Source organism: Protopterus annectens, chromosome 6.part0 (genome assembly GCF_019279795.1).
Source record: "Protopterus annectens isolate FY-2018-M chromosome 6.part0, PAN1.0, whole genome shotgun sequence".
NCBI lineage: Eukaryota > Metazoa > Chordata > Ceratodontiformes > Protopteridae > Protopterus > Protopterus annectens.
The window spans coordinates 269,899,122-269,913,771 of NC_056737.1; the positions used below are offsets into that span (position 1 = coordinate 269,899,122).

Below are 14,650 nucleotides of genomic sequence, written 5' to 3' on the forward strand. Positions count from 1 at the left end.
ACAATTGTCTTATTGGGACATGCAGGTATGCCTCTTTTAGGTCTAAAGTCACCAGCCAAGCATTCTTCCCCAGCATGGGCAGAAGCTGCTGCAAAGCCAGCATTTTGAGTGTTGTAATGTCCAGGTATGTGCTCAAAATCGATAAATCCAGTATTGGCCGCCAGGCCTTGTCCTTTCTGGGTACCAAGAACAGTCTTGAGTAAAAACCTTGTCCTTTTTCCTGTTCTGTTACTGTCTAAATGGCCCCCATATCCTCGAGGGACGTAACCTGTTTCTGTGCCTCTGCCCATTGATTTTTTGGCAGATCTGGCCAACTATTTGCCCTTGGCAGTGTGTGGAAATGGAATCTGTATCCCTGTGATACGATGTTTAGTACCCACTTGTCCTGGGTTATTAACTGCCAATTTTGAGCAAAAAGTGCTAATTTTCCCCCTGTGGGTGCTGCCAAAAGATAAGTGCTTGGTGCAGGCAGATGGAAGTCATTGGGATTGCTTTCTGCAGGTTTGCGCTTTATCTCCTCCAGATTTGGAGGTGGAAGCGCCCCATTGCTTTGACCTGTATGAATCTTGCGCCTGGTATCTGCAACCCTTAGGGCATCTGGATTTGCCCCTTTGAGCTCTGTCTGACACAGGAAAGGACCAATTGTTTGTAGGCCAGTGTCTACTGAATCTTGGTGGCCACACTTGTAAGAAGTTTGCATAGACTTAGCTTCGTCTTCCATTTTCTTTAAAACCTCTTCTGCCTTAATACAAAACAGAGAATCATGCTGTAAAGGTGCATCTAGCAATTCAGCTTTAACATGATCATGCAAATTTTGTTCCTTTAACCAGGCATGCCTCCTAATCACTGATCCAGTAACTGCGGCTCTGCAAGAGGCCTCTAAGGAATCAAAAAGTACAGTTTTGTACCTACCATAAATGTAGATGTCCGAACTGGATAGCATCTGCAGTCATAACAAATGGGTTGTCCTGTCGTCAGGCAGCCCTTCGGTCGGCCGGATTCCAAAGTCTGGGTCCGGCTTCGGCTGATGTCGCACTTCACCCGACGTCATCTCTGCTGGTCTTCGGGTATAAAGGCATCAGCCGACGCCATCTTCCTCAGTGTTTCTTGCCCCAGATGCCAGTTGCCCTCTTGGAAGGCTAAATTTTGGATAAATGCCAATGTTTCCAAAAAGGTAGAAGGCAAACACAAAAAATAAGCATGTATGTACATATATACAAACAAATACACCATAAGAGACTCCCCCCCCCCCCAGCTAGCTATTAGGAGGGTAAATACCCTAGGAGTACCACAGAGGGGAAGGAGGGTGGGTAATCCTGACTGCAGATGCTATCCAGGTCGGACATCTACATTTATGGTAGGTACAAAAAGTACAGTTTTGTACCTACCATAAATGTAGATGTTCGAGGATTCCATTGCTGCAGTCCTGACTATTGGGTATAGTCCGCGTCCCGTCGGCCCGAATACCAGAGTATAAGGCTGACGTCGGTCAGGGCGCATTAGACTGACGTCAGTACGTCAGGATACTAATGCGCATGACCGACGTCATATCCTCAGTCTTTTCTTGCCCCAGATGTCAGAAGACCCTAAAAAGACAAGTCCCAAAACAACCTGCACCAAAAACATGTATAATATATACAACAATATATACAAAAATATAAGCATGTAAACTCACCTACACAACCACCCCTAAATACAGAGGGAAGGAGGAGTAAAATGGACTGCAGCAATGGAATCCTCGAACATCTACATTTATGGTAGGTACAAAACTGTACTATGTTCTTCGTCTTCCATTGCTGCAGTCCTGACTATTGGGTAGAATCCCAAAGCAGAGGTAAGGGAGGCTGGCAAATTATAAAGTAGTAGGAGCTGACAACATGCCTTGTAAAACAGCTGTAGCAAAACCAGCCCTAGACTTAGAGTAGATAGGAAGGTGATAATGCCTAGAGAAAGTATGCACTGAACTCCAAGTAGCTGCTTCCAGAATATCCTTAGTTGCCACCCCCCTTAGAAATGCTGTAGAAGTGGCAGTAGCCCTAGTGGAATGAGGCCTAATCCCAGCTGGAATCTCCTTGCCATGATGGGAATAACAAAATGCAATGCAAAAGCCAATCCACCTAGAAATAGTTTGTTTTGACACAGGCTTGCCCTGAGAACTCAAAGCAAAAGAAACAAACAACTGCTGAGACTGCCTGAAATCCTTAGTCCTGCTTAAATAATAACGCAATTGCCTGTGTACATCTAAAGTGTGCAAAATCTTTTCCCTTTATTTTGAGGATCTGCAAAAACGTAGGCAAATGAATAGTTTGGTTTAAAGCCACACTAGAAACCACCTTAGGCATAAAAGAAGGATTAGTACGTAATGATACCCTATCCTTATGGAAAATCAAAAAGGGCTCTACTGCCATAAGGGCCTGCAACTCAGACACCCTTCTTGCAGAAGTAATAGCCAACAGAAAAGCAGTCTTCCATGACAAATATTTCAATTCAGCAGTAGCTGCAGGCTCAAAAGGTTGTAGAGTAAGTTTTTCCAACACAAAATTGAGATCCCAAGCAGGAGTAGGAGCTCTACGTGGGGGTCTTATATTCTTTGCCCTCTAAGAAACTGCTTGAACAAAGGATGCGAAAACAAAGGTGGGTCACAATCATAGTGAGCTGAAATTGCTGCAGCATGAATCTTTATGGAAGAGAAGGACAAACCTTTGTCCAATAATTCAGTAAGATATTGAAGAGCCACACTCAAATTAGGCTCTGAAATCTCCAAATTCTTTGCTGTACTCCAAAATAAAAATCTCTTCCATTTTTCTGCGTACACTCTCCTTGTACTAGGTCTTCTAGCTTCCATAATCACATTTAAAACTTGTTGAGGAAGTTGAGACCTGCTGTGTTTCAACACAGAATATGCCAGGCTGTTAGATGAAGAGAGTGAAGCTTGACATTGAGCAGATGACCGTCCTTCTGAGATAAAAGATGAGGAATCAGAGGTAAAGGCCATGGAGGCTTCTTTACCAGACTCCGTAGTAGTGGGTACCAATGTTGCCGAGGCCAATCTGGAGCTATCAAAATCATCCTTGGCCTGTCTTGTCTGACCTTTAATAGTACCTTTGGAAGAAGAGGTAGAGGTGGAAAGGCATACACATGAAGGTTCTTCCAACTGAAAGACAGAGCATCCACTTTCCAAGCTGTGTGATGAAACCCCTTTGTGCAATACTTTGGCAGCTGGTGGTTTAGTGGAGAAGCGAACAGATCTATGTCTGGAGTTCCCCATGACACTGTCAGTTTCTGAAATACATGAAGATCCAGTTTCCACTGTGGGGATCCATGATTTGTCTGCTTAACACATCTGCTAAGGAGTTCTGTGCTCCTGGCAGAAACCTTGCCTGAAGAGTTAGTTGCAAGCTTAGCGCAGTCTCCCATAAAATCATTGCTTGCCTGCATAGAGGATAAGAATGTGTTCCCCCTTGCTTGTTGATGTACCACATGACAGTTGTGTTGTCTGTTAGAATCAACACCTGCCCTGGAAGAAGTAACTCCTTGAAAGTCATTAACGCAAACTGGACTGCTAACATCTCCTTCATGTTGATATGTAGATGCTGTAGTCTGGCAGGCCACTTGTCTTGTATCCACTTTCCATTTAGATGAGCTCCCAAGCAATGTCCGAGGCATCTGTCGTTAAAATCTGACTTGCCTCTGGCCGGGTCACAGAGAGTCCCTTGTTTAGGTGACATTCCTGAGCCCACCACAAGAATTCTTTTTGAAGGCAAGGTATTATTTGAATGACAGTGTCCAAATCCTGGCAGTGCTGTGTCCATACATTTTTGAGATACCATTGTAGCTTCCTCATATGCAGTTTGGCATTGGGAAGCACCAGAATACAAGATGCCATGAACCCTAATGCTTGAAGGACTGTCCTTGCAGTCAGCACGGACTGATGAGATAGTTGATGGAAGTAAAGTGACAGACTCTTTTGTTTGTCCGGGGTTAAAAGGCCATCTGGGCTGCTGTATTCAGTCTCACGCCCAGAAAGCACATGTCTTGAGAGGGTACTAGACTGGACTTTATTTCATTCACAGAATACCCTAGGCATCTTAGCACTGCTATAACATATTCCAGATGCTGTAGAAGGTCTTCCTTTTCTTGAGCCAGAATCAGGCAGTCGTCCAAGTAAGGATAGATTTGAATTCCTTGAAGCCTGAAGTAAGCTATCACTGGAGCCAGAACCTTTGTGAATACTCTGGGCGCAGTAGATAAGCCAAAGGGCAATGCAGAGAACTGATAATGAGAATTTCCAGCTCGAAACCGCAGATACTTTCTGCAACTTAGCCTTATAGGCACATGAAGGTAAGCTTCCTTGAGATCTAAAGTTACCATCCAGTGATCTTTGCCCAGCAGAGGTAAAAGCTGTTGTAACGTCAACATCTTGAACTTGGGAATGTCCAAAAACGTGTTGAGAAGAGATAAATCCAAAATTGGTCTCCACGTGTTCCCCTTCTTTGGTACAAGGAACAGGCGAGAATAAAATCCTAGGCCCCTCTCTGACACAGGGACTGGCTGAATGGCCCCTATGCGAAGTAACTGTAAAACTTGCTTGTGAGCCTCTTTTCTTTGTAGAGGAGGAATGTCTGGCATGCCTTTGAAAGGGGGCATTGTATGGAAATAAAATCTGTAACCGTGGTGAATGATATCCAACACCCATTTGTCTTGAGTAATTAAATCCCAATTTTCTTTGAAAAGAGACAGTCTTCCTCCCAAAGGAGCTGCCAGACGTGAATCTGCTGGCAGCTGAAAAAACAGGTCATTGGGTCTGTTTACGAAAGGACTGACCCCTGCCCTCACCAGAAGTCTGAGCAGGTGAACTCCTGTTCTAGGCCTAAAAGAACCTTGAGCCCTGCCCCTACCACGACTAGACCTACCCCTAGACTGAGAATCATAAGCAGGATATGTCCACCCCTTAGCAGGCCAATTTCTACTAAACTTGGTGGCTGCACCTGCAAAAAATCTTTAACAGTTTGCATAGACTTAGCTTTGTCCTCCATTTTCTTTAAAACAGCTTCCACAGGCGAACCAAACAACACATCAGACTGTAAAGGAGCATCCAAAATCCTTGTCTTAACATGCTCAGCTAAATTCTGATCCTTCAACCAGGCATGCCTGCGAAGAACAGAACTGGTAGCAGCCACCCTCGAGGAGGCCTGTACAGCATCAAAACCACATTGCAAAGAATGCTTACCCACTTGTTCAGACACATGAACCAAATCCAGCAACTCTTTACACTCAATACCTTCCGCCAAAGCATCCACCTTAGATTTCAATTGTGAAAGGAGATAATTCTGATATTTTAACATGTGAAACTGACAATTCAAAGCTCTCATGGCTAGAGTGGAAGAAGTATACACTTTCTTTCCCACCTATCCAAAGCCCTTGCCTCTTTATCAGTGGGGACAGGATTTTTAACCACAGAAGCCTTTACACCCTTAGGCCCTTGAGAAATAGTTTCTGGGTCCGCCCTAGGACTCTTAAACAAATATTTATGAGCTTCGGGCACCCTATAATACCTATCAGGCTTAACAGGAGCAGGAGGCAAAGAATCAGGGTTCAGGGAAGCCTCTGCAAAACATCTTCCACCACATTCAACACAGGAGGAATAGCTAAAGGCCTATGCTGGGGTAAAACAAGAACTCCCTAAGCCTTTTCCTGGAGTCAGAGTAATCCTGGCCTTCCCATTTAAAGTGCTCCCTCATGGAATGCAAAGTCTCTGAAAATGAGAAATCCTCAGGTGGAGACGCTGTAGGAGTGGAATCATCCACATCAGAATCAGAATATGTAGGATACTCCTGCAAATCTTCCACAGAAGATTCTGAAGCCTCTGAACACTGTTCAAAACTATCAAACTCCGGTTCCACCCTAGGCCTCTTATCAGGCGGGGGCATAGAACCCCTGATCATAGTAATCAAATCTTCTGCCATTTTAAGCATATGTTTCTTAGGTACAGAACCTGAAATGCTAGGAGAAGCCCCCACTGAAGCTGAAGTAGGCCTACCCCTCAAAGAAGTTTTGGCAACAGAAGGAGAGGCCCTAACTACCTTGGGAAGAGAGGGAAGAACAGTCACCTGAGAAGCCCCCTCAGCCTGGCCTACCTCCTGAGAAGGCACATCCTGTAAAAGTATAGTTTCTGCCTGGGACTCCATGGAAACTCCTGGCAAAACCTCCGGCTCCACTGAGCCTTCTAAAGAACCGACGTCCGGGACTGCCGGTTCCTCAACCCTAGGCTTCACTGTTTTATCCTTGCGCTTCTTGGAGGAAGCGGGCGTCGGAGCATCCGACGGCATGTTATAATTGCAACGCTTCCCAAACACTAACCTGGCACAGTCTAACCTCCTCTTAATAGTGCGTTTGTTAAACCTAGCACAAGAGCGGCAACCAACAACGTCGTGCTCAGGCCCTAAACAAGGTATACACAAGGTATGATAATCCCTATGAGTTATCTGTTTCCCACAAGAAATACAGTTATTCACTTTTTCTGACATCCGGTAAAATACTGAGGCAAGAAAAAACTAAAATGTTCTAACGGGTACTTAGCCAACTCTGTTTCGGTCTGAAACTCCGGTTTCGGAAATATTTCAGTACGCCAACCTGCACTCGCAAAACTGCTTCTGCATCGGACCATGCGGCAAAAAAGACTGAGGATATGACGTCGGTCATGCGCATTAGTACCCTGACGTACTGACGTCAGTCTAATGCGCCCTGACCGACGTCAGCCTTATACTCTGGTATTCGGGCCGACGGGACGCGGACTATACCCAATAGTCAGGACTGCAGCAATGGAAGACGAAGAACATCTGTACTATGTCCTTCATGGATGCATCTGCAGTCATAACAAATGGGTAGAATACCATAGCCAAACTAGGGGTGGAGGAAGGAAAAATTATGGTGTAGTTAGGATCCCTTGCAGTACTGCAGTGGCAAACCCTGCTCGGGATCTAGAGTATAGAGGTAAATTATAATGCTTGGCAAATGTATGCACGGAGGTCCAAGTAGCCGCCTCAATAATGTCCTTGGTTGCCACTCCTCGTAAGAAAGCTGTGGTAGTGGCTGTAGCCCTTGTAGAATGAGGTCTTATGTTCTGTGGAATTGGTTTTCCATGGTAGGAGTACCAGAATCTTATGCAATTTCCTATCCATTTGGAGATTGTCTGTTTGGAAATTGCTTTTCCTTCCCTTCCTGTTGCATAGGCTACTAAAAGCTGGTCAGTTTTTCTGTTACTTTTGGTTCTGTCCAGGTAGTAGCGTAACTGTCTATGTACATCCAAGGTATGCAGCAGTCTTTCCCCCCTGTTTTGCGGATTGGGAAAGAAGGTAGGTAGATGGATTGCCTGGTTTAAAGACACTCTGGATACCACCTTAGGCATAAATGTAGGATTAGTTCTCATGGACACCCTATCTTGATGGAAGATTAGGAAGGGTTGCACTGCCATTAAGGCCTGTAGTTCCGAAACCCTCCTTGCTGAGGTAATTGCCAGTAGGAAAGCAGTTTTCCATGACAGGTGTTGCAGATCTGCTGTTGCTGCTGGTTCAAACGGAGGGAGTGTCAACTTTTCTAGCACAAAGTTCAAGTCCCATGCTGGTAATGGTGGTTTCCTAGGAGGTTTTACATTCTTGATCCCTCTGAGGAACTGCCTGAGTAGAGGATGCGAAAAGACAGGTGGATCGAAGCTGTATTCTGCTGAAATAGCTGATGCATGTATCTTGATGGAGGAATAGGACAGGCCTGTATGTAGAAGCTCTGCCAAGTACTCCAGAATGTTAGCAATATCTATGTTCGACACATCTTTTCCTCTTTCAGTACTCCAAATGACAAACCTTTTCCATTTTCCTGCATAGTTCCTTCTTGTTGAAGGTCTGCGGGCTTCAAGGATAATGTCTTTAACCCTTTGTGAAAGGTCTGGGTTAGTTGCTGCTATGTGATGTTCCAGGCCGTCAGTTGCAAGGTTTTTAGGATTGGATGCATGTTGTTGTAGTTGTTCTGAGTTAACATCAAAGGCATCAGGGGTATTGACCACATTCTCTCCCAAGACATGCTCCTCAGCAATGGGTACCAGTGTTGTCTTGGCCAATTCGGAGCTATCAGGATTATCCTTGGACGTTCCTCTTTGATTGTCAGTAGTACCTTGTGCATCAAGGGAAGAGGTGGAAATGCATATGCTGTTAGGTCTTTCCAGCTGAAGGATAGAGAGTCCACCTTCCATGCAAGTGGGTGGAATGTCCTTGTGCAGAATTTTTTGAGCTGGTGATTGAGTGGGGAAGCGAATAGATCTATTTGTGGCATTCCCCCTTTCTTTGTGATGGCCTTGAAGATGTCCGGGTGTAGCATCCATTCGTGAGCATCCGAGGTGGTTCTGCTTAACATGTCTGCTAGTGTGTTCTCTTTTCCCGGCACAAATATTGCCTGTAACTGGATGTTGTAGCTGAGAGCCAGATTCCAAAGGTCCAAAGTCATTCTGCATAGGGGGTATGAATGAGTGCCTCCCTGTTTGTTGATGTACCACATGACTGTGGTGTTGTCTGTCCTTATCATCAAATGGCCTTCTTTGAGGAATGGTCTGAATTTTTGGATTGCCAGTTTTACTGCCAGCATTTCTTTTTGGTTTATGTGCAGGTGCAGCTGGTCTTGAGTCCACAATCCTTGTATGCATTTGTCCAGCATGTGCGCCCCATCCTAGGTCTGAGGCGTCCGTTGTGATGGTTTGGCTTGCTCGAAAGTTGTGGAAGGGTAAGCCTGGGTTTGCCTGGCATGCTTGAGCCCACCATAGGAACTCCTGTTTTAGGCATGGTATTAGTGGGATTTCTGTTTCTAAGCTGTGCCTGTGCTGAGACCATAAATTTTTTAGGTACCACTGTAGCTTTCTCATATGCAGTCTGGCATGTGGGACCAAGATTATGCATGATGCCATGAAGCCCAAGGCCTGCAGAACTTTTCTTGCTGTTAGTTTGTTCTGCTTTGTTAATGCCAAGAAGTAAAGAGGGAGATCTTTTTGTTTTTCTGCAGTTAGGAATGCCATTTGTTTTACTGTGTCCAATTCGCCCAAGAATGTTCTTGTTTGGGATGGTATCAGCCTTGACTTTTGTAAATTGACTGTGTATCCCAGGGCTTGTAGCAAGTAAATGACCCTTTGTAAATCTGTTGTCAGCTTGCTTTTGTTGTCCGCTTGTAACAGGCAGTCGTCCAGGTATGGATAAATTTGGATTCCCTGTAGTCTGCAGTGAGCGATTACTGATGCCAGGCATTTTGTGAATACTCTGGGCAGTAGATAAGCCAAAGGGCAATGCTGAGAATTGATAATGCTCTGATCCTGCAAGAAATCTGAGGTATCTTCTGCAATTGGTCGAATGGGGACGTGCAGGTATGCCTCCTTGAGATCTAGAGTTACCAGCCAACACTCCTTGCCCAGCATGGGAAGAAGTTGCTGTAGGGTCAGCATTTTGAATTTCGGGACAATGATGTACGTGTTTAAGGCGGACAGGTCGAGAATAGGTCTCCAACTTTTCTTTTCTTGGTACTAGGAAGAGTCTGGAGTAGAATCCTTTGCCCTGTTCTGTTATTGGTACTCTTTCCACAGCTCTCATCTTTGTTAATTTCGCTATCTGCTGCAGAGCTTCTATTTTTTGATTTGGAGGTAGGTTTGGCATTCCTCTTTTTACTGGTAAGGTGTGGAAGTGGAACCGGTAACCTTGGTCTATGGTTTGCAAAATCCACTTGTCTTTTGTGATGTAGTGCCAATTTTTCGAAAATAAGGCTAACTTTCCGCCTAAAGGTGCTGCTATTTGCTCCCTGGTAGGCGGTGTCAGGGCCAAGTCACTGTGATTGTCCTGTTGCAGTGGCAGTGGTTGTGTCTGTGCCTCGGTTATTGCCTTGCCACTGTCGTCCTCTGTAGGCACCTCCTCTGGATTGATTTCTGCCCCTAGAGCATCTATTCCTGCCCCTTTGGGATCTTGTGGAGTCAGGAAAGGACCAATTTTTGGCAGGCCAGTTCCTGCTAAACCTTGGGGGCTGAACCTGTAAGAAATCTTTAACTGTTTGTACAGATTTTGCCTTTTCTTCCATTTTCTTCATTACTTGTTGGGCAGGTGTACCAAATAGACTGGCCTTATCCATAGGAGCATCTAATAGCTTTGCTTTAACATGATCCGGTAAGACCTGTTCTTTCAACCATGCATGCCTTCTTATCACTGTGCCAGTCATGGCTGATCTAAATGAAGCCTCCGGTGCATCATAGCCACATTTTAAGGAATGGTTACTAACCTGTTGGATGTTATTTACCATTTCTAATACATATTTCTTATCTAAGGATTCATCAGAGGACAGTTTTTTAGTTAACTGATCAAGCATAAACTCTTGGTATTGGATCATATGAAACTGACAGTTTAAAGCTCTAGCTGAGAGAGTAGCAGAGGTGTAAACGTTTTTCTCCCCATCTCTCTAAGGACCTGGATTCCCTTTCAGAAGGAATAGGGTTTTTTGCTGTGGTCGAGGCTACTGCCTTAGGCCCCTGGGATATAGTTTCAGGATCTGCAAGTGGGGCCTTGTATAGGAGGTGATGAGTGTCTGGCACCCTGTAAAATCTATCTGGTTTGGCAAGGGCTGGAGGTAATGAATCAGGAGCAGTGCAAACATCATTAAATGCATCATCCACAACAGGCAGTACAGGAGGTATAGCTAAGGGCCTATGTTGTGGTAAGTGCAGAAAAGTCCTAAGCCTTTTTCTTGAATCTGAGAAATCTTGTCCCTGCCATTGGAATTGTTCTCTCATGGCATGTAAGGTTTCCCCAAAGGAAAATTCCTCTGGTGGAGAGGCAGTTGGAATGGATTCTTCAGCATCGGAATCTTCATAAGTAGAAAAGGAGCCTCTGGCTGGTCTGTAATGTATGAGTCATCCAGAATCATCAGAGGACACTGGCTCGGGGCTCTGTCTAGGTCTCTTTCTGGGGCTGAGAGGCCCTGTCTGGGTGAGATTGGGATCCCCTAATTAAGGATATTAAATCTTCTGCCAGAGTAAGCATTTGGGAACTTGTAGTGGGCCTGTGTGAAGGGGGCTTAACAGGCACTGATTTAGCAGATTTGGCTGCTTTAGCCCTGGCAAAGGCCTTAATAGACATGGCTGCAGGAGGCCTAGCAGCACCACGTGCTGGGGTAGAGACATCCAAAGGGATGGTGTCTGATAAATCACTAGGAACCACAGTTGCAGGCAAAAATTCTGAGGGCGATTCAACTAAGGTAGCAGGAGCCTCAGTAGTAGTCATGGTTTCGGCTGAAGATTGACCGGTTTTCTCGGTTTCGGCCGAAACAGAGACACTCGCGGCTTGCTTAACCGTGGTTTCGCCGAAACCGCGGACCGCGAATGTCGGTCTTTTTCTTTGCGTTTTTTTAACAATTTGGGTAGTCGGAGGATCCGACGGCATAATGTACGCAAAATCTGAGCCGAAAAACTGTTCAGCGAACTCCGACCGACGCCTAAGCGTTCGTCGGTTGAAGGAAGCACAGGCCGAACAGGCTGCTACGTCGTGGTCTGGGCCTAAGCAAGGCAGACAGTAAGAGTGGAAATCTTTATGAGGTATTTGTTTCCCACAAGTTAAACAGTTATTGACTTTTTCTGACATCGGCTGAGGCAAGAAAGGGTCCCCAACGGGGTACTTAGCTTTTTAGAAGTCTTCGAAGTAGTATTCGGTAGTAGTAATCTCTGGATCTAACCGACCGGCACTTGCGAACAGCTTCTGCTTCGGGCGCCACGCGGCAAGAAAGACTGAGGAAGATGGCGTCGGCTGATGCCTTTATACCCGAAGACCGGCAGAGATGACGTCGGGTGAAGTGCGACATCAGCCGAAGCCGGACCCAGACTTTGGAATCCGGCCGACCGAAGGGCTGCCTGACGACAGGACAACCCATTTGTTATGACTGCAGATGCATCCATGAAGGACATCCACATTGCAAAGTATGCTTTCCAACTTGTTCAGCTGCATGCAATAATTCCTGCAACTCTATTTTCTGCACATTCTGAAATCAACATAATTTCCTGTTTCAGCAATCCCATAACATGTTGTTGGTACTTAAGCATATGAAATTGACAGTTTAAGGCCCTGATTGCCAAGGTTGCAGATGTATAAAACTTTTTTCCCCATCTGTCCAGTGCCCTTGAATCTCTGTCAGAGGGGGTAGGATTTTTTTGCTGTTAAGGCCTTAACTCCCTTTGGACCCTGTGAAATAGTTTCAGGATCAGCAGCAGGGTTTCTAACAGACCTCTCAACCAATCGGGGACAAATTTCAACAGAATCAGGGACAAGTCAAGAAAAAATCAGGGACAATCAGGAACGCCTTTAAAATATTAGTGCTATTAACCTGAAACATTGACAGAATCAGAGCATATGAATTAATACACATTTACTGAAGTAAAAGACGTCTATAACTCTTAATTATTCTCATTATTCATTAAGCGTAATTCACCACCTTTCCTCCAAAAGTCACTAGTTTTAGAAGGGATTAAGAGGGACAGAGCTAAAATTTGAGTCAAAATCAGGGACAGCTGAGAGATATGGTTTCTAAATAAAAATATATGTGAGTCAGGGACCCTGTAATATCTGTCAGGCTTACTAGGAGCCAGAGGTAAGGAGTCAGGGGATAAGCTTGACTCCGAAAACACATCATCCACAATGTCTAAAACAGGGGGAATGGCTAAAGGCCTGTGCTAAGGGAGAAAGAAATCCCTGAGCCTCTTTTTTGATTCTGAGAAGTCTTGGCTCTGCCAGTGAAAATGCTCCCTCAAAGTATGCAAGGTTTCTCCAAATGAATAATCATCAGGAGGAGATGCAGATGGAATAGATTCCTCAGCATCAGAATCCTCATAGGGAGGCATAGATAATTCCTGATCAGAAGAGGAATCAGAAGAAATAGAAACCTGATCTGACGATTCATAATCAGTGTCTTGCCTAGGCCCCTTATCAGGAGGGGGTATGGGTACCCCTGGATCAAGGTAATAAGGTCTTCAGCCATTTTGATCATCTGTTTTTTAGGCATAAAAGCCAGTGCATGTGGCTCATGCATCAGTCTTTTAGTTTTAGAAGTTGCTTTAGTCTTTGGTTTTGCAACTTTCGTCAGTTTGATATACAAATGTTGAGGTCTGAATACACCCTCAGAAGCCAGTGCCTGCTCAGCGGCTCTGGACCCATCTGAGGGAGATACATCCGTCGGTCCAATACCATGAGTATCTTGCAGCATGCCGGACTCCACATGGGTGTCGGCAGAAGTCTGCGACTCGAAGGTAGCGGGTATCAGGGGCTGCGAAAGTGCCTCACTGAGTACCGGCGACAGGCTTAGAAGAAGCTTCGTCTGTTTTGGATTTTGACTGCCTTTCTCTGTCCTTTTCTTTGCATTTTTTATGTACTCCGGTAGTCGGATTACTATCTGATGACATTTCTGGGTAGCTAAATATGTTTCCAAAATACTTTGATGCAAAAATATACCAACGCTTAATAGTGCATTGGTTAAATCTAGCACAAAACCGACAGCCAGGCATGTTGTAATCAGGGCCTAGGCAAGGAATACAGTATAAATGGAAATCCTAATGAGGTATTTGCTTTCCACAAGTAATACAATTATTAACTTTTTCTGACATCGGTAAAAAGCAAGAAAAAAGTTTCCCCAACGGGGTACTTAGCTTTAGTGAAGACTTTGGTTCTGAAACTCAAACTCAAATATTTCAGTAGTCTGCCAACCGGCACTTGCAAAATACTTCTGATTTGGGCACCGCGCGGCAAGAACGACTAAAGAAAATGGAGTCGGCTGCATGTTTTAGACCCCTGACAACCTGACGTCATGGAAGAGGAGAGAACAACTGACGCAGGACCCAAGACTTTGGAATTCAGGCTGACTGAGGGCAACTTGCCAGCAGATTACCCAAATGTAATGACTGCAACAGTGAAACACGAAGAACATCCGTTCATATTCAGCTCAAAATTTAAAGCATCATTCATGTATCTTTTCATCTGCAATCCTCTGTGTGAAAAAGCAGAGTCAATTTTATAACTGGAGTATGAACAATCTCAGGAAATGGGATATCATACAAATGCTGGGTATTAGTGAATCCTCATGCCATCACACACACACACAAAACATAATATATTTATAACTGTGCTTTAACCGTGTATATCTGGCCATTGTAACATTACGATGTTCATACTTAGTACTTTATGACCTGCTACATTCATGTTCTGTACTAACTAAACTTCCATCCACATATTGTATCCACAAAATGGGATGAGTTCTGCTTAATGTAACTCAACCACTTGTAACATTTTAAATAAAAGCAAAAAATTAAAGTTTCAAATGGCTTACCTATTACAGCAAAGATAAGCGTGTTGGTAAAATGGCGATACAAGGAAAGCTTAACTACATTTCTCCTCAGTTTCAGCATTTTCATGGTTTGAGACAAGCTGATGAAAATGTTTATTTAGTCAAGGAAAATCACAGGTTCAAACAGCAAACAGTAAATGTGTATATAACACATAAGTAGCACAAACAAACATGAACTATTCAGCAATGCAGTAAACTGTAAACAAAAAATGCAATTAATTGATGTAGGACATCCTCTTCATTGCCAAGA

The 14,650-nt window shown here is 44.5% G+C and overlaps 1 protein-coding gene across 1 annotated transcript in view; it reads right to left on the bottom strand.

Moving 5' to 3' along the window:
* The window catches only part of LOC122804259 (transmembrane protein 87A-like), a gene marked incomplete in the record, with an annotated part of 1,166,529 nt that overhangs the window by 355,282 nt on the left and 796,597 nt on the right, over window positions 1-14,650 (bottom strand). The window contains 1 exon segment of the mRNA XM_044074023.1: window positions 14,383-14,491. Coding sequence (XP_043929958.1) covers window positions 14,383-14,491 — 109 coding nt within the window.